The sequence below is a fragment of the Rhinatrema bivittatum genome, chromosome 1, assembly GCF_901001135.1.
Source record: "Rhinatrema bivittatum chromosome 1, aRhiBiv1.1, whole genome shotgun sequence".
In the NCBI taxonomy this organism is placed as follows: domain Eukaryota; kingdom Metazoa; phylum Chordata; class Amphibia; order Gymnophiona; family Rhinatrematidae; genus Rhinatrema; species Rhinatrema bivittatum.
This window is the reverse complement of record NC_042615.1, coordinates 353,581,209-353,601,755: the sequence shown is the minus strand read 5'-3', so window position 1 is coordinate 353,601,755 and position 20,547 is coordinate 353,581,209. Positions and strand designations below refer to the sequence as shown.

Below are 20,547 nucleotides of genomic sequence, written 5' to 3'. Positions count from 1 at the left end.
TTTCTTGAATAGTGCACCGCTTTTACTATGGTTTCCCCCAGAGCCGTTCATCCTCTACTCCTGCTTTACAAGTATCAGCCTGATGCTGTTTTAATGAGGGATTCTGAAAAGGATCGGCATTTAACCTCCAGTTTACTTGATTTAGTATAAGGAGGAGTATTTAAAATCTGCAGAATATGAATTTAGAGCCAAAAAAAAGGGGCTCTGTGATTTTGAGGCAACAGATGTGTTATTTAATGTTTTAGCTAATGGTTCAGCAAATTTGTAAATATTTAGATGTCAGCAGCTCAGAGAGTGGGAATTTACCCAGGTAAGTCTGCTGCTAATATACTCACTTGAAGTTACCCAGGTAGCCTTAGGCTAGTTCAGCCTGCTAGCACTCAGTCGATGCCATCCAGCCAAACTGAAGCCATGCCACCAGAATTCCCACCACCCTCCCTCTTTTTACCCGATTAATTTCACCCAGGTGAAAAACTACCCACATAAAATGTAGCAGGCATGAAGGGGGAAGTGTTCATTTAAAAGGTTTTTGTCTGAGCAACTGAAAAATGACTCAGACAAAACCCCTTCGAATATGAGTAAAGGAGCTTCGTTATCAGTTTCTATTTTATTTTTCCTGGGAATTTAAACAAAACAAAAACCAGGAGAAAAATGACTCTCCACCAGTTTTCTCCCATTTTTGTTTCTTTATTACAAGAACTGATAGAGTCCTAGAAAAATTAAAATAAACCTGAAAATGAAGGTCTCTTCATGTATATTTATGTACCTCTTAGTTTTATTGTATTTATTTAAGCAATGTATTTTCCCCCCATTTTCCAGAATACCTGTTCTGGGCGGACTATAGAATTATACATGAAATAAATACAAAGATAGCATAACTAGTTATAAAACATAACATTTAGAACAAAATTACTTTCAATAAAATACAACATTAATTCAACATGACAATCTTTAAAATAGATCTTCAAAAATCAGCAAAAGCGGAGTCAAAAACTGAATTTAAAATACTTATTCAAGTTAAAAAGGCTTCGCGAAAAAGATGTGGTCTTCAATATTTTCCTGAACAATTTCAGATCTTCAATCTGGTGCAGTGATAGTGGAAGAGTATTTTATTGAAGTGTTTATTAAAGCTTATTTGATAATGTACAGTACTGATATGTACAGTGGAAATTGGGTTAACATTTCAGTACCCCGATTCTTAGGGCTTTATACATATTGGGGTAGATTTTAAAAGGGTTACGCGCATAAGTTATGCGCGTAACCCTTTAAAACCCCCCCCTGTGTGCGCGCCGAGCTTATTTTGCATAGGCTCGGCAGCGCGTGCAAGCCCCGGGATGCGCGTAAGTCCCGGGGCTTTGCTGGGGGGGGGGGTGTCGGGGCGACGTTTGGGGTGTTCCTGGGGGGCGTGGTTCCGGCCTGAGGGCATTGCAGGGGCGTGGCCGAGGCCTCCGAAATCGCTCCCGGGCCGGGGAATTGCGCGGCGGCGGCCGACCGTCGCGCGCGAGTTACGCCTGCCTGGGGCAGGTGTAACTTTCGCAATAAAGGTGGGGGGGTGTAGATAGGGCTGGGGGGTGGGTTAGGTAGGAGAAGGGAGGGGAAGGTGGGGGGAGGCCAAAGTGGAGCGGCCTCGGAGGGAACGGGCAGCGCACGCAGGGCTCTGCGTGCACAAATGTGCACCCCCTTCCGAGCGCTGACCTGGTGCGCGAACAAAAGGTTTGCGCGGGCGTACTTTTCTAAAATCTACCCCATTGTATTGTGCTTTGAATAGGGATATAACCTATATTATATATATATATATATATATATATATATAATTCTTGTCTTTCCCTGTCTCCTTCCTTCCCAGTTTCAACAACCTTGTTATATTGTAACTTTTTACTTCCTCGACACTGGTTAAAAGAAAGTTATTGCACCCCTTGTTATATGTAAACCGGCATGATATGATTGTATCATGAATGCCGGTATAGAAAAGCTTTAAATAAATAAATAAAATAAAAATAATATTATTTATTTTACAACATTTCTTCCCCGCCCTTCCTATGTTAAGGGTGGGGTACATCAAAATATCCATAATCAATCACATTAAAAGCAGTATATAAGAATTTAAAATTAAATTAAAATCACCATAGACTGGATTATAAGGCACAATGTCACCTACAAGGATAAGACCATCAATCTTCCTAGGAGTTTTTAGCTCCTCTGAACAAAAGCCAATTTGACCTCTAGAACATAGCTGAATACTAGTCTAAGTACCATCCTATCAGAAAAAAAATCAGAAAAAATGATCAACTGTGAACAAAATCTGCAGTTTATGAATCTGACTGAAAATGGCTACCAAAAATAGGTTATGAGCATCAATTTATTGGACAGGAAAATACAAATACCAAACAATAAAATAAATGCAAAGGCCTACTAAAACAATTTTTAGGTTCCAGTATAATATTGAACTCATTACCTCCAGTCTAGTCAACCAGACTGTTTCCAGAAAAGCAAGTTTGCTTAGCATAAACGGTGCTTTCCATAGATAACAGGATGAATTAGCCATGACCTGTGGGTGAAATCATCTGGCGGCACTGAACGGAACTCTCTCTCCAAGATAGTAGACTTTGAACTCTACTGAGCACGTGTGGGAGTTCCCCTGCAGACACTGCCTCAATCTCTTCAGGGAGAAGGGGGAGCTTCTCATGGTCAATTCATTCTGCTATCTACGGAAAACCCTGTTTATGGTTAGCAAACTTGCTTTTTTCCAATTAGCAGGGCTGAATTAGACATGATTTATGGGGAGTTCTAAGCTGAGGGTTACAGCGTAGCATCCTTTATTAGCAACCCAGACTCCACCGTGGAGAGCAGACTACTTGTGTATTAAAGTGCTGGAAGATTGCTTGTCAGCGGAAACCAAGGGATCTAAGCAGTAGTGGGAAGCGAATGTATGCACAAACAACAAGGCAGCCGCTTTACAAATTTCTTCAATTAATACCTCTCCAAGATGTGCAATGGATGAAGCTGTTGCTCGTACCTGGTGAGTTCTAACTGAATTAGCGAGATCAGCTGCTGTATAGCAGTGTTGAATGTAACTCGTGATCCAATTAGAAAGTGTTCTTTTGGCTACTGCTATGCCAAGTTTGTTTCAGTCATAAGAGACAAACTCTTGCGATGCTTTTCGGTGGGATTGTGTGTGACATTTGTAGTAGACTAATGCCCTTTGGCAGTTCAACATATACAACACCTTTCTGCCTTCATGTGAATGAGGTTTTGGAAAAAATCATCGGTAGAACTACTGACTGATTTAAAGTTGAACCAGAACCACTTTCAGCAAGAATTTGGGATGCATTCTGAGCACCACTTTATCATGAAAGAATTGCAGATATGGTGGGTAATGTACCAGTGCTTGAAGTTCACTGACTCTTCTTGTAGAAGTAACTACCACTAGAAAGAGAACTTTCCAAGTTTAAAATACATGCCATCTACAACTAGGAAGGATGTTTTGGGTGAGCCTAGGCTAGCAAATAAAAAAGTGTGTGTTCTGGAGATTCAGTGAACAGAGAAGTCTTCCATCCTGAGAGCTAGCTGATAGAGGTCAGCTCCACCTAGAATCCATAACGTACAACCTACTGAGCCTCATGAGATCTCTGGAAACATGGCGACTCCAGGATCTCTAGAGACTGTGGATCCTATGCCCCTCCCTGTCTGTGTGACCTCCCTTACTACACTTAAGGGCTCCAGGTGACTGATGATTGCCAGAACCATAGCTCACCAAACCTTGGGCCCAGAAGTTAAACACATCTGTGCTCTATCTATCCTGTACAACATCCAGGGTTCCAGCATCCTGTGCCAACCGGGACTATATTGAGAACAGGAAGGAGAGTCTGCCCTCCTAACAAAAACTAGTAAGATTCCCCTTAGTATCACTAGCTTTGCTAGAATTTGAGCTGCCCAGCCACTAGAGGATTACTACCTCTGCCCCGACCAGAAAGGTGGGGAATGCCCTGTCACCAGAGCCCATTAGGCTTAAATAAGTGCCATTTGGGAACTTTGTGCGCATGAGGTTCCTCATCCATCTTTTGCCGTATCCTAGCTATAGGACAAAGAAATACACACATAAGACTATTGAGGGTGAAGGAGGTTAAATAAAAACTCCAAAACATGCTTTAGAAGGCTTCCGTACCTGAAAGTTTCCCAGCAGCGTCATTCCAAATGAGGCCAAGCACAGCGCAACCAGACCACTCACATTCAGCCAAGGGCTCAGAACCTTGGGCTTCAGCTGTATAAAACGCAGGACCGCAACAATCAGGGCTGGAGAACCAGAAAAAAATGGATTAGGACTCAAGAAGTCTATGGCCCCACTGCATGCCCAGCACTACTCCCCCAGCAGCTGTCACAGTGAAAATGGTGCATAGCACTTCTCAGCTCTCTCCAGCCGTTATCATGGGCCACACACTGCGCCAGTGGTGGACCCACAAAATTGGGTCCACCACTGGTGCTCACTCACTCTTATTATTTGCACGGAAGAGGCATTTTTTAAAATATTTCTGTGCAGTGTGATTTAAAGGCTTGGGCTGATGTTCATGTGACGGCCCTTGGCTGGCTAGCACTGTGTTGGCATCGTTGATTGGCAAGGGACTCTGTACCTCAGCCCTTGTGACAAAGGGCTCAGCACATGCCAACCTGTGGCAGTGTGTGCACGGAGGAGGGGGGGGGGGGGGGCTTGATGTCCAAGGCCGAGGGCAGCGTGGGATTTTTGTTTGTTTCAGAGAAAGCAGCAAATTCTTTGTCGGGAGGCAGTCCAGCATGGGAGCAAAACAAACCAGTCTGCCTATTGTTTCATCACCTGGTCTAGCTTTAGGTCACGGTTGCTTCTGTCCTGACAGATTATATTATTCGTTTTATGGAATGAAAGGTACCATTTAAAAAACAAATCTTCTCTAAGTCCCCTCTGCAGCTATCCATGCTACGTTCATCTCTCACATATATCGGTGCAACACCTGCAAGGAGAGTTAATAGGGATGAACATAGTAGCGTCCCCTGAAGCATCTTAGCAGGAAGAGCTTTCAGAAATGATAATCATTAATATCTCATCCTGAATTAAAGAAAACCATAGGCTTGGTTTCCAAACCGCTTCCCTAGTTACATGAACTGATCAAAGGGAGAGGTGAACACCAAAACCATCACATTTTACAGCACCAAAGCAACAACACCCCCATCCCATCCATAACTTACCCTCAATAAGAACATAAGAAATTGCCATGCTGGGTCAGACCAAGGCCCATCAAGCCCAGCATCCTGTCTCCAACAGTGGCCAAACCAGGCCACAAGAACCTGGCAATTACCCAAACACTAAGAAGATCCCATGCTACTGATGCAATTAATAGCAGTGGCTATTCCCTAAGTAAACTTGATTAATAGCAGCTAATGGAACACCCCCCCCCCCCCCCCCCCAGAGAAAACCAAGGCGTTTTGTGACCTGACCTTCCTAGTCTTTTGTGCACAGAAGTGCGGTATTTCGTTTCTTTGCAAATGAAAAAAAGTTTAAAAATAACACGCTACATTTTACTAGGTGTAAGAGGCACAATGAAAGGTTTCTCATTACTACTCGGAGGAAAACCCCCTCCATTTAATCTGCAAATGAGCGAGCATGTGGCAGCTCGTTTACAGCCCTGCCAGAAGCTCAGCAAGTGCCAGCGGTCACCAATGGGAACCGGGCACGTGCTGGGCAGGGGAGCAGCCTTTCACTAGAAGGCGGCTGCGACGTGATTGCTCCTGAACGAGGGCAGTTTCACCTCCTTTCTTTGCTTTAAAACAAAAGAAAAAAAAAAAGAGAGTGCAGCCTCAGCTGCCGGGGAAAGCGGCTCTGCGTTTCAGCAGCAGCTTTAGGTGCTGGGGAGAGGGTGGGGGAAAGCTTCCTACGCTGGATCCATGTCAAAATCGCACGTTACTTACAGGCCAATTCAGTTAAATGCGCCTGGGCCCTCGCTAAAAAGGAGGCGCTAGGGACACTAGCGCATCCCTAGAGCCTCCTTAATGGCTGTCAGCGGGTTTGACAGCCGACGCTTAATTTTACCGGCGTCGGTTCTCGAACCCGCTGAGAGCAACGGGTTCGGAAAATGGTCGCCGGCAAAATTGAGCGTCCGTTTTCCAACCCGCGGGCAGATTTTTTTTTTTTTTTTTTTTTTTTTTAGAGTTTTTATTTTTTATTTTTGGGGCCTCCGACTTAATATTAAGTCGGAGGGTGTACAGAAAAGCAGTTTTTTCTGCTTTTCTGTACACTTTCCTGGTGCCGGCCGAAATTAACTCCTGCCTTTGGGCACATTTTACTTTCTGTTTCGCGCAGGACTAACTAATAGGCTCATCAACATGCATTTACATGTTGAGGGCACTATTAGTTTCGGGGGAGGGGTAATAATAACGTGCGGAAAACGCGCGTCCAACCGGGGGCTAACTGTGCGCTCGGCCTGAGCGCACCGTACTGAATCGGCCTGTTAGACAGACATGCAAGTAAAGAATAAACTATTCACACTGGCGCAGATCTGCATCTTTCCCTCCAGGCATGCACACAATTAGGAGAGCCATGTGAGTCAGCACGGGGTGCCCCTCACGTCGATCTTCTCCATGTGTAGCCCACCACCTTCATACCCCGCTGCACAGGTGTCCGGACCACAGTGGCCCTTCCAGCAGTTCATGGCCAGAGCTGGAGGCAGCCACCCGCGCCTCTTCTCTCTGTGGGAGCGAGCAAGGAAATGCGAGCTGAGCCCAGGGCGGGCAGCTTTAATTTTCAGTTTCAGGTCACCGCCCTCACCCTCCCTCCTCCAGAGGAAGGAGCCAGGGCTGTTCTCAAGTTTTGCTTTGTTATGGACAGAAGCAATTTTTCTTTTTTTGAGGAGGAGGGTTTGAGGAGTTACAAACTGCGTTCCTTCAGAATCCAGTGCCAGAGATAAACTTCCTTAGGGGTACTTTTCAATAACCTAGATTGTTTGCCATGTACGCAGACATATTTAGCCGATATGCATGGCTGCACTTTCAAAAGAGATAACATGCTTTTGGGGGGGGGGGGGGGGGGAGGTGACAATGCCTCTGCACAGGAAGTCACATAGGCTTTTACCGTGAGACTGGCGGCAGCAGGAGATGAGATGAGCCAATCGGGCAGGGAAAGCCGATCCACACATATCATCTTCTGCTGCCTGGGGGGGGGGGGGAGGGGGGGCTGCAAACGTGTTTTGAAGGGGCACTTTTTGCAGCTTCAAAATTCTGCCTTCTGAAGCGGCGGCCTCACCCTGCCTCATGATAGAGCTGTCCCTGCTTATAGGAAGGGCCAGTTAGGAAAGATGAAAACCACGCTAGAACCAAGGAAGTATCACCCAGAGATTGAAGATGACCTAGCCAAATGGAATGTTAAGGGTATCAAATGCTGCAGATAGATCTAAAAAAGCAGCAAGATACCTGACCCTGGCATCAAACCTTAAATGGATCTGATCAAAACAAGAAAGGAGCAATAGCTCTATATTATGACGAGGCAAAATCCAAACTGAGAATCATGAATAAGCTCACTGTTGTCCGGAAATTCCTGAAGTTCTTGCAACACAACTTTTTTGATAACTTTTGAAAGAAAAGGAAGGATGAAGTTGGGTGGTAATTTGTAAGATCCTGAGGATTATAGGAAAAATTGGTTCTTAACTGCTAATTTTTTTTCCTTGAATTCCACAGACTAGTCCAGACAAGTGGTTTTTGCATCCCTATCATGAGATGGAGGCAGAGAATAAAAACTTTTCAAGCACTGCTACATATCCGCTAGTGCCACCTGCAGTCCCTCAGTACTAACCTGATTCCAAGCCATGATGACTACTTCCCAAACGCCAAGGATTTTTCCCTCTAGAGCGAGCTGAGGAATAAGTTGGAACCCCATCAAAACTGAACTCTCAACCAGGGCTGGGTGCAAGGGTGTTAGGCGTCTTGGCGAACCTTATACCTTGACCCTCCCCCCTAGTCCTGACCTCATTCACTGAGTCGCCACTTGTGGCCTGCCAAGTCTCTACTCCTCTAGGCCGCGAGTGGGATAGGCTCCACTTGCGGCCCCACATGGCTGCTCTTCGCCACCCCCTAATGGTTGGCGCCCTAGGTGACTGCCTGGTTTGCCCAATGGGAAGCACTGGCCCTGCCCTCAACTTAGGGTAAAGAAAAAACTTCCAATCTCAAAATAGCTGAAAACTATGTACAATTTTGTTCAAATTCTGCAGCACTCATAAATTCTGCATCACCAGCAGCATCCAGAAGCAGGAAGAAAGTCTTTCAAAATAAGGGAACGGGAGTCTGGACTGATCTGGGGTATTCCAGGAACGAAAATTAGCAGGTAAAAACCAATTTTCCTTCCTGTTCATACCCTAGATCAGTCCAGACAAGTGGGATGTACCCAAGTCCCTCTACATTGGGTGGGAACCCAAAAGACCTGCATATAGTACACTTTCACCAAATGAGGCCTCCTTCGGGGCCCTGACATCCAAACGGTAATGTTTAGTAAAAGTGTGCAAAGAGGACCAAGTCGCTGCTTGACAAATCTCCTGCAGAGAAACCAATTGACACTCCACCCAGGAGGCTGCCTGCGCCCTAGTAGAATGCACTCACAATCCTTCAGGGATCAACCAACCTTTACAAATATAGGCCGAAACAATCGCTTCCTTCAATGACCTTGCAATCATGCTCTTAGCCTCTTTGCAACCCTTCCTTAGTCCACTAATAAAACAAAGATATGATCTGACCTTCGAAATTCATTTGTCACCTTGAGATACCACAATAAAACCTGATGCTCCTTTGCATGGGAAGAATCAGACGTCAGGCGTGGAAAACCCAGTAATTCCACCGTCTGACTAAGGTGAAATGCCGACATGACCCTGGGTAAAAAAAGTCAGCACCGCATGCAATGAAACTCCATTATTGGAAATCCACAAAAAGGGATCTCTCCATGATAAGGCTTGAAGCTCTGAAATTTGTCTAGCCAAACAAATTGTCACCAGGAACAATGTCTTTAGGGTAAGGTCCTTCAAAGAAGCCCTTCTTAATAGTTCAAAAGGAGGTCCACACAATACTCGAAGAACCAAATTAAGATTCTAAGACGGTCAAATTCTACGGACCGGAGGACGCACATGCTTTCCTCCTTTAAGAAAATGCATTATGTCTGGATGAGATACTAGAGGTCCTTGTAACTTCCCTCTGAAATAACTCAAGGCTGCTACCTGGACTCAGAGAATTATAGGCTAAATCTTTTGACAAGCCATCTTGCAAACAGGCCAAAACACGAGCAACATTCGCCTGCATCGGATCAGCATCATAAACACCACACCAGGACTCAAACACCCTCCAAACTTGGATATATGCCAAAGAAGTAAAGGATCTTCTAGCCTGAACAGTAGTAATCATCAGCTCTGAATACCCCTTCCAGTGGAAATGTCACCTCTCAAAAGCCAGGCCACTAGATAGAAGCGATCCGCCTGTTCCAAAAAGATGGGTCCCTGACACAGTACTTCCCTCAGATGGCTTAACTGGATGGGCCCGTCTATTGCCAACTGAAATAGATCCACAAACTACGGATGGTGCAGCCACTCCACTGCTACCAGGATCACTCTTCCCGGATGATGCTCGATGCGCCTTAAATCTTAACCAAGAGTGGCCACAGGGGGAACACATATAGCAGAAGTCTCACTGGCTACGGTTGAACCAGAGTGTCGATCCCTGTGGAGTCAAACTTCCTCCAGCGGCTGAAAAACCTGCTTGCCTTGGCATTTTTTCGCATTGCCATGAGATCAAACTGGAACTCTCCCCACCTCCGCCGAATAAGGGCAAAGGCCTTCAATGACAGCTCCCATTCTCCCGGATCCAGCTGTTGTCTGCTGAAATAATTCACCTGCACATTGTCCACACATGCCACGTGAGAAGCTGCTAGTACTGCTAGACAAAGCGCCGCCCAGGCAAAGCATTCCTGAACCTCCTGAGCCACCAAATGACTCTTCGTTCAAACCTGTTGATTGATAAAGGCCACTGTCATCACACTGTCCGAGAACACACACATTGCACGTCCCTGAATCTGAGGAAGAAAGAACAGCAACGTCCTGCGCACTGCTCTCGTTTCCAAATGGTTGATTGACCAGGATGACCACTGTCCTTGGGCTGTAGATCCCTGACATACCACTCCCCAACTGCTGAGGCTGGCATCTGTGGTCACTATCACCCAGTCCGGAATTTCCAGATCCACTCCTTTCTCCAAATTGGGCCGCAACAGCCACCATATGAGACTGGATCTGGATTCTTCCTGGAGCAGTAACGGTAACAAACTCCTCAGACAGCAGATTCCAATGGGACAGGAGCACCCTCTGAAGAGGTCACATGTGAGCAAAGGCCCATGGCACCAAATCCAGTGCAGAGGCCATGGAACCTAGCACTTGTAAAGACTTGTAAATCCCAGTCTTTGGGGACTGCCAAATCCTACAGTCAAACAACTTGTGACTGCAACTTGACCACCCTTCTCTGGGATAAGAAAAGCCCTGCCTAACTGGGTGTCAACTCACGCTCCCAGATAATCCAGTGACTGGGACAGCTCCAGATGGCTCTTCTCCAGGTTTATTACCCAGCCCAGGGATCTTAGACGCTTCGTCACCTGCCGAATGAAACGGTGACACTCTACCTCCGATTTTGCCTGAATGAGCCAATCGTCCAGGTGTGGATGCACTAGTATCCCTTCCCTTCTGAGGGCTGCTGCTACCACCACCATCACCTTCATGAATGTTCTTGATGTGGTAGCCAGCTCGAAGGGAAGAGCTTGAAACTGAAAATGTTCTCCTAGCACTGTGAAGCATAGAAACTTTTGATGGTCTGCTTGGATCGGAATGTGCAGATATGCCTCCGTTAGAGCTAAGGAGGCGAGAAACTCCCCCTTGCGTACCGCTGCAATCATAGTCCACAATGTCTCCATCCAAAAATGTGGCACCCACAAGGCCACATTGACCTTTTGCAGATCTAGAATGGGCCAAAAGGAGCCCTCCTTCTTGGGGACCACGAAGTACACAAAATACCTTTCTCGATCCTGTTCCTCCTGTGGCACCGGGATGGCGGCTTCCAATCACTGCAGCCTTAGAAGAGTGTCCTGCACTGCCACCCGCTTGACGAGCGAAGCACAACAAGACACCACAAAGACCTCTTTGATGGGATGCGAAAATTCTAAGGCGTAGTCATCCCTTATTACTTCCAGAACCCACTGATTGGAAGTGTCTCTGGTCCACTCTTCGTAAAAAGGAACCACCTTTCTCAGACAGCTTCCAGGGAGGAATGTTCCGGAACCCTATCTGGAGCTCTCTCTGGCTGGTCTATGGATCCCCCAAAAGGACTGCTGCCTTTCTAGCCCTGCTTTTGCATGGATCTGGAAGAATTTCTATCGGAGCGAAATTTCCTCATTTCACGAAAGCAAGTGCTTGGCGGAAAGGTCTTCTTACTGCCTTTCTTATCTTCGGGCAATTTATTTCCCTTTAGAATCCGCCAAATTCTTCATCAGCTTCTTCAGATTGTCCCCGAACAACAACTTTCCTTTGAATCGGAGATTGCAAAGCTGTGCTTTTGACCACACATCCACTGACTAATTATGCAATCACAGGAACCTTCGAGCAACTACTGCAGACACCATATTCCTGGCATTCCTTGCCTCCAACTAAGCTTCCTGGCTAGAATCAGCAGAGATCCCCAATGTCTTCTTCTGCACCCAACACAAACAACTGTCTGCATTAAGCTAGCACAGATTTTGGTATCATTGGCAAAAAGCAAACCTTTCCATTATGTCGTTCACAAAAATGTTGAAAAGGACTGGTCCAAGGACCTATCATTGAAGCACACCGCTAGTAACAAACCCCTCCTTACAGAAAACGCCAATTACCACTACAATTTGTCACCTCTCACTCGGCCAGTTTCTAACCCAATCAGTCACTCTAGGGTCCATAACAAGGGTGCACAATTTATTTATAAGTCTTCTATGCAGAACCGTGTCAAAGCCTTGCTGAAATCCAAGTACACTACCATCTAGCACTCTCCCTTGATCCAACTCTCTGGGTCACCCAATCAAAGAAATTGATCATATTCATCTGACAAGATTTACAACTGGTAACAGCCATGCTGCCTCAGATCTTGCAATCCATTGGATTCCAAAAACTGCACTATCCTCTGTTTTAGTAGCAATTCTATTAGTTTGCTCACCACAGAGGTCAGGCTAACTGGCCTATAGTTCCCAGCCTTCTTCTTACTTCCACTTTTATGACTAGGAACCACATCTGCCCTTTTCCAGTCCTCCAGAATTACTCCAGACTCTAAAGAAGCATTGAGAAGTCAGCCAGCAGAGCTGCCAGGACACCTCTGTTCCCTTAGTACCCTCAAATATATCCCATCCAGCCTCATTGCCTTATCTACTTTTAAGTTTAGTTAGCTCCTAATGAATACACTGTTCCGCAAATTAAATGAGGTTTACGTCATGTCCAATCTTATTTGTTAAGCAATTTTGCTTTTTCTTCCTCAGCCTCCACATATTCCTCCCCTTCACCTTTGAGTTTCACGATGACACTTTTGCATTTCCTTTTATCACCAATATATCTAAAAATAAAAAAAGGTCTTGTTCCCTTGTTTTACCGTATTTGCTATTTGTTCTATTGATCAAGCTCAGAATCCCTTGTAATGATAGAAATTGATCTAATTTATAAAAACTATTTCTGATACAAGCAGTAAATAGTGCATTTATATTTGATTTGTCTATTGTTTGATAACTGTGTTAGAGATGAGTCTTTTTAAAATATGGATTATTGTATTTTGTTGAATTCTTCAGTGCCTTGTGCTCCTTACAGATCAGTAGTTTATAAATGTGAACAATGAATTAAATTATGTATTTAATTCATTGTTTTTAAGCATCAAAGAGAAGGTGAATAGTCGTCTTCATGGTAACAGCGGATACCGCAGCATCAACCTTAGGAAGGGAAAGAAGGTCCAACGTCTGCTCAGGCAAAGGATAAAGCTTCGCCATAGCCCTCCCTACCTTCAAGCTGGTGTCAGGAGTACCCCATTCCCGATCCACCAGCTTCTTCACTGACTTATGATATGGGAAGGCTTTTGTTGGACCCCGCAGCCCATCCAGGGCTGGATCAGCACCTTCCAGATCAGAGTCCTCCTGCGGAACCTTGACACCGAGCTCCTCAAGAGCCTAAGGAATCAATGGCCCTAGCTCCTTCTTGCAAAAGAGACAGACCACATTAGGGTCATCACCCTCAGAAACTGGAACCTCCTCAGAATCATCCCCCGAAGCCATGCTGTCCGTATCCAGATTCAACCACCAGATCATGCACTGGAGGTACCCCTGGGCCCTCATCAGAGTCATCTGATCTATCAATAGCGACCTCTAGAGACAGAGCAGGGTCCAACAAACACTTTCCCCGAGACTGATCTGGTCTGGAACCCACATCCAGACTCTTGGAAGGCCAGGCCGAGGTCCCCAGAGCAGACATAGCTGCCTCCTGCTGAGCCAAATAGGCCTCATGCAAAAGCAACACAACATATGAGGAAAAAGGCCTGGGGGTGGCAGCAAAGGCTGAGAAGAATCAGGAATAGGCAGAATGGGACCATCTTCCTCATCTGCCCCCTCCCACCTGCTCCTCCCCAGAGCCTGAGCAAGTTGGGGAAAACCTGGGAGGAAAATCTCCCATTCCTTGTGTGGCATGGGCCGCATGAGTCTTCAAAATAGCCACTGTTCCCGCACAGACAGAAAGGAGCCTCGACCCAGTGCGAACCCAGTCACAGGGGAGGAACAGGGACAGGTGACAGCCTCCTCTTTTTCGCAGGCCACCAGGCCATTGAATGGTCCCTCACCGCCGGAAGAACAACCAGAACATAGGTCAACATGATTGAGTTGTGACCACGCCGAGCCACATGCGTGGCAAACTGATCCACACACCATCACCCCCTCGGCAGGAAGCTTACCTCAGCACCGATAACAAGCCAGCAGACTCTGCAAACAGCAACTCAAACTCCCCAACCACCGAAACAGTAGAGGCAGGAAGCTGGCTGTCCTAACCTACTTAGGTTTCCTACCTCTTCTTTTTTTTCTTTTTTAAAACACCACTTTATCAAACTTCCTAGGCTGGAACAGAGCTACCAAAACAGCTATCCTGAGCCTGCAGCTGCCTCAGCAGCCTCGCAAAGGGGAAGGATCTGGACCACTAGATTTAACATCCCACGGAAGCAAGAAGCGAGCGTACAAAAAGGTCACCAAACCCCAGCTTGTCCACCTCAACCAAAAGGGATGATCCCCCTAGGACCCAAAAAAACCCTTGGGAGGAAGTCTCATAAACCCAGTTTAGTCTCCTGAGTGCAGAACAGCAAGTTTTGCATCATCTATCATCTGCTGCAGACAGAAATACTGAGGAACTGCAGGTGGCACACATGGTTATGTAGCAGTGTCTGTTAAACTTTCTCTGTCTCCATCTGCTGGCAGGGATGCAAAACCCAGGAGTCTAGACTGGTCTGGGAACGTTCAGGGAAACAGGACATTAATAATTTGAAGCAGCAGCAGCAGCAGCACTATCCCTTGCTTGCAGCAAAGCCAAAATATGCCACACGTAGGAGGAAAAACCCTTCCTGAGTAAGCAAAAAGCAGCCCTTGGTCAATATGCTTTTTGTAAATCAGGCCCTGGGTCTCTGTTGTCCTCTTCTCATCACTCTCCTGACCTCCAGTGGGGTGCCACTCCTAAAGAGCAAGAGGCAGAATGAGGCACACCTGTCCTTTCCTTAGCTCTCACTTAATTCAAAGTTCACTTCAGTTTCTAGTTTTACCTTGTACTCTTCTCCTATTTCTGGAGTTTCCAGCTCATTTGGAATCTGCTACAACCCTGATCACAGCCATTGCTGTTGGAGAATGGGGGCATCCAAGGCTGAAGTACCATGGGCCTACACGGGCAGCTATCCAAGTTTCTGCCTCTCTCCCAATTTTTAATCTCCTTCTTCTGGTCCAGACATCAAAGCAACAATCCTCCAGTTTAGGAGCAAATCCTGTTCCCTCTGGAACCAGACACAAGCACAGTGTAGGAGTCAGCCTGTAGCTGCGGCTGCTGAACAAGACTCGAGACCGCCATCCCTACCTCAGGGACTGGGCATGCTGCCTCCGCAGCAATCTCCCGAGTGCCAGCTCATCAAGCAGGAGCTGGATCTAGGCATGAAACTGGGGTCTCCCATATATAACAATGCAGACACGGAGCCATATGTAAGATTTTTGTGATTAAAAAAAAAATAAAAAAATCCCTGATCTTCATTTCCCCCTTATTATTGCACACAAAAAAAAGCAGGATCATTAAAGAGGTTTGGCATCCTTAACTCTGGAAAGAGGACTTCCTCTGCGGTGGTTCTGCTATCTGGTGGAAAATTTTTACATTCTGCTCATGATGTAAGGGTTGAATTTCTAATGCCGGCAGTTCTATGATATATTTGAGTCTGTGATGTTATTGTTGTTTTGTTTTTGATATAAGTTTATGGATGTTCCATTCTAAATCGCTTAGGCCTCAATTTTGTTGTGTTTAGTGATTAATAAATGTTAATAAATGAAATGAAATGAAAGAAGGGGGCATCGCTGCACTGCTGCGGCAAGGAGACTTGTGACCCTCCCCCGCCCCGCCAGCTGTGCACTGTCATATCGAAACAGATTTCAAGAGCTGAACAGATTAACATGATATGTAAAGAAAAGATGCTCCCTGCTGGGTCCTACCTAGGAAGGCCGCCATGTTCATAACTTGGCTGAACACACAGCTCGCAGGCGGGGCATCCCCTGCAATACTTCAAAGACACAAAAGTGCATTCACTGGAACCGCAGCTCTGGAAGGCTCCACGTTCCTGCCACATCAAAGGACACGCGGAAAAGACAAAATGTTCAATTACCTTATGTAAGGTGGAGGTTTGGAACCAGGTTTCCTGAGAAGAAGTAGAACAAAAAAAAAAGGAAGAGAAGGTGGAGGAGAAAAAAAAAAAGTTGAAATAAATTCTTCACTTTTTTCCTCCTCCCTTTGAAACTTTCATTTGTGTAATTTTAAGTTAATTAAAAACAATAAAATAAAATCAAAAACAGTACCTGTCTGACAGGTTGAGCGGAAAAATTTTGTTATCCTCCACAGCGATAAAGTACCTGTCAGAAGAGAGCGTAGCGTGCATGTTTAAACCTGCGATTTTATTCCACGTGCATAAAGGACTTCGGCTTTCCTGCAAAGCATAAGGACTCTTCTACCCCGAGGCATCCAAGTTTAGGCAGAGCGCTGGTGGAGTAGCGAGGGATGGTCTGGCTGACTGTGGAGGGGCTGGGGAGAGTCACAATCTCTCCTGTGGCACAATATGGGAGGCTGTAATTGGGAGGGGGCAGCAGCTATGCTGACTTTTCAGGCGGGCGGACAGGCCAAGGCAGCAAGTTATCAGGTTCCTATCTTGCTGTGACAAGACTCAGTCCTTCCTCCTCCAGGAGGTAGAAAAAAAACGATCCAACACTGTAAGCAAGCAGGAATAATAATTCTGTAGACACAATCTGGGTCATCAGATCCTCCCCCCCCTAGCAGAGGGTTAAAGGAGGAACCGGAGAAAGGCCTCAGATAAAAGAGAATAAAAAGGCAAAGGGAAAATAAAATATAAACCAGTGTCATTCAGAAGCAGACCCAGAATGCAAGCTCACAGCTGCCCTCTGCCACTGACACTGAGCTCTCTGGCAAATGCCTCCTAACCCCGGTTGAATTAGAAAAAAAAGTGTTTTCCTTAATCTGGCTGTCTGGATAAACCAATTAAATTACGTAAAAATCAAGATAACCAGAATATAGGTTGAAAGAACTTCAGGAAATCTAAGTGGCACGTGAGTGGAATGGGGTAAATTTTCAGAAGGTTTAGGTGCCTTTTACAAGACTAAAATTACAATTAGCCTATCTAAGAATTGGAGAAACAGTAAGAACTTTTTAAAAAAATAAGTATGCCACACCAGGTAAGTGGATTTTTACTCACCAGAAGGTACATGTGTACTTTCACAATGTACAAACCCCACCCACCTTTTCACCACGTAGAAAAGAGGCAGCCCAGGAAACATGCTTGGAAACCATGCACTTACATTTCCCCATTTAAAAAAAACCCAAAATACAAAAACACATCTGTGCACACTAGGCATGCCATTAATGCACATATTTTACATGTTTAACACTATTTGGGGCAGATTTTAAAAGGTACGCGCTACCTGGCGCGCACAAATGTATAACTGATGTTAGAACATGCGCGGGCAGCCGTGCGCATGTCATAAAATCAGGAGTCGGCGCACGCAAGAGGGTGCACACTAGTACAACTTACGTGTGCCAAGCCCTTGGGGTGACCAGCTGGCTTTCCCCGTTCCCTCCGAGGTCACTCTGAAATCAGAGCGGCCTCAGAGGGAAATTTCCTTTCCCCCCCCCTCCTTCCCCTACCTGTCCCACCCCCCAGCCCGAAAAAAAACCCCAAAAACTCGTACCTTTATCTCACAAGTTACACCTGCCAGAGGAAGGCGTAACCTGCGCGTGCCGGCCAACTGCCAGCACGCGATCCCCCAGCACAGCGGCCGTGTGGAGGCCTCTGGCCCCGGCCCTTTTTTCAAGCCCCGGGACTTACATGCGTCCCAGGGCTTTACGCGCGCCGCCGGGCCTTTTGAAAATAGGCCCGGTGTGCGTAGGTCTTTGAAATCTGCCTCTTTGTGTGTAAACAGATACTTTTAAATGCATGAAACATGAAAACCAGCTGAGTTTGTACAGGCTAAAAGTTAGGTGTCAGGCTGAATATTTACCCCAATATGAATTGACACAAAAAAAAAAAAAAAAAAGGTGTCAAGCAAACCATAGAAACAGAGAGAATGAAGGCAGATAAAGACCATACATCCCCCTCCAATCTGCCCATCCACATTTCCTGCTCAGATTTATAGCCCCTTCCACTTCCTCAAAGATCTCCCTGCTGTGCTTTCCCATGCTCTCTTGAATTCCAGTTCTGTCCTTGTCTCTACCAAATGCACAGGGAAGCTGTGCCAACAAAATACAAAAACTAATCATTTTTAAAGCATGACACTACGGGGCTATCAGCATAAGCACAACCACAGTCTGTCTGCAAAAGACGCTCTGGCACCTGCTACAGCCTCTTGAAGCAGGGATTGTGTAAGTCTGATATTCGAAGGCCTCAAACTAGGTTGGTTGTCAGGATTCCTAATATGCAGACTAACATGATTCTTAGACAAAACATATGCAAATATAGCTCATGAGCATAAAGAACAGACATCCTGAAAACAATAAAAAAAATAATCGGATTTGCTTGCAGCCCTTAAGGACTAACTTTGCTCTATAGCCTCATCCTGTTACGCCCAGTCGCAGACGGCTGCGACCACTAATGTTCACCTCTTTCTTTGCTGCATTGACACCGTTGGGGAGAGTGGCAGCCTCCACCAGCTACTGCCAACCAGCCTGGCGTCCCCGGGACGGCGTGGGCGCTGTCGACCGCCATCTTGCCTTCGGGATTACTTAGGAGTGCACGTGTGTACGGGCCAGTCTTAAGCACGTCATGGCTTGGAACCTCAGGGGCATCACCTCCGGATGACGTATTCACTCCACGATACTTAAGCCGGCTGGTCCTGCCTACTGACGACTTGGAAATGAGTTCCCTCATTGCTGAATCCACTTTGCTCACTACGGACCTCCCGTTCCAGTTCCTGCACATTTGGCGTGAGACGCTCTGGGTACCTGCTCCTTGGGGCCCTTCCTAGTCTCTGGCTATCTGCTCCTTGGAGGGCCTTCTTTCCTTGGACTGCTGCCTATCCCCGATCCTCGGGGCCTCTGCTGGAACATACGTCATTGTGAGTACCTTGACTCTACGGACCACTACTGTACCATCTCTAGTGTGGAATCCTCTTCGGTGTACCACGCGCTGCGGCCACTACCGTACCATCTCTAGTTGGAAACCTCTTTGGTGTATCTTGCACTGTGGACCTCTACTGGGAAACCCTCACTGGTACCCCATGCTGCGGGCCACTGCCATACCATTTCTAAGTGAGGAACCCCTTCGATGTACCCTGCGCTGCTGGTCACTACCAAATCATCGCTGCTCTGCGGACCATTGTCGGATCTCCACTACTGAGGTATCTCCTCTGGGTATACCCCACCGCACTGACTCTGTGACTTTCTCCTGCACTCCCTGCTCCTCAGGCAGTGCCTCTCTCTCTCTATCTATAATTAAGGCTCTATTCCACAGCTGTGTCTGACGTTGGCTGAGACCTTGCCTCCCGACGGTGAGGCTCACAGGGCTCCTCCCCGTGGGTGGTACCATCTCTCACCTCAGCCCAAGGCCCACATACCTACAAATCCTATCAAATTGCCAAGTCCATTGACCCGGCTCAGGACTCGGCGATTCAGGCCATCCCTGGCCTGGCCCAGCGAATTACAGAGCAGCAAAAGGTATTAGAAACTTTGGCTAACGCCATAAATCAATTGAATAATCGGCTGGACTCTGCTTCGACACCTGCCAAGCCAAGACCTGCTTCACATGCGTCACCGTTCCGGCCTCCAGTGCCCTTGTTGGCACCTCCTTGTTTCGCAGGTGACCCCTTGTTGTGTAGGGGCTTTTTGAATCAGTGCAGCATGCACTTTTCCTTACAAACTGCATACTTCCCCGATGTAGGTTCCAAAACTATGTACATCTTGTCCCTCCTGGACGGAAAAGTCTTGGCCTGGGTGTCACCCCTTTGGGAGTGAAAGGATTCGATCCTCAACGACTTGCCGGGCTTCCTTGCCCTATTCCTCTCCGTATTTGACGACCACGGTCGCAAGACCATCTCCGGATCTGCACTCCTGCATCTGCAACAAGGTGCCAGGTCGCTGACAGAGTATGTCATTGAGTTTAGGACTCTTTCTTCAGAATTACACTGGGACCTGGGCTGCCTGCGTGCCATATTCCTAGAAGGTCTAAGCTCACGCATCAAGGACGAATTAGCAGCACGAGAGCTCCCTAAGGCCTTGGACTCCCTCATCGACCTCGCCGGTCGCATTGATTGCTGTCTGCGTGAGCGTTCACATGAGGCAAGAGGATCCAAGAGAATGTCTTCGGGTGTTCCACGTATTTGCCCAACACCTACTACCCAGACTGCTCCTACACCCAGCACAGAGGAAGAGGAACCGATGCAAATGGGTCACAGTCATCTATCTGCTAAGGAGAGGCGTCGTTGGTGAAGATCAGGTCTTTGCATGTATTGTGGCCAACCAGGTCATGCGGTACCCTCCTGTCCACTCTGACCGGGTAACTCCCAGGCCTAGGATCTTCCGGAGGACTACTCCTAGGCCTGACTGCGCCATCTCCTCTGCTAACACTGCCTGTCTCTATCAACTCATGCCCTGGCACTGGTGGACTCTGGGGCTGGTGGGAAATTTATACTTAAAGAACTCGTGGAACACCTACGAATCCCCACCATCCGGACACCTACACCATTGCTACTGTCTTCTATTCATGGCAAACCATTACCAG

General features: G+C 46.7%; 1 protein-coding gene across 2 annotated transcripts in view; it reads right to left on the bottom strand.

Annotated features, from left to right (window-relative positions):
• TMEM150C (transmembrane protein 150C) overlaps positions 1 to 20,547 on the bottom strand; it is a 101,637-nt gene that overhangs the window by 13,933 nt on the left and 67,157 nt on the right. For both annotated transcript variants that reach the window (XM_029600016.1, XM_029600026.1), the window contains 4 exons: positions 16,124 to 16,177; positions 15,934 to 15,966; positions 15,764 to 15,831; positions 4,166 to 4,293 (listed from right to left, as the gene is read on the bottom strand). In XM_029600016.1, coding sequence (XP_029455876.1) covers positions 4,166 to 4,293; positions 15,764 to 15,831; positions 15,934 to 15,966; positions 16,124 to 16,177 — 283 coding nt within the window. The remainder of the gene's footprint in view (positions 1 to 4,165; positions 4,294 to 15,763; positions 15,832 to 15,933; positions 15,967 to 16,123; positions 16,178 to 20,547) is intronic.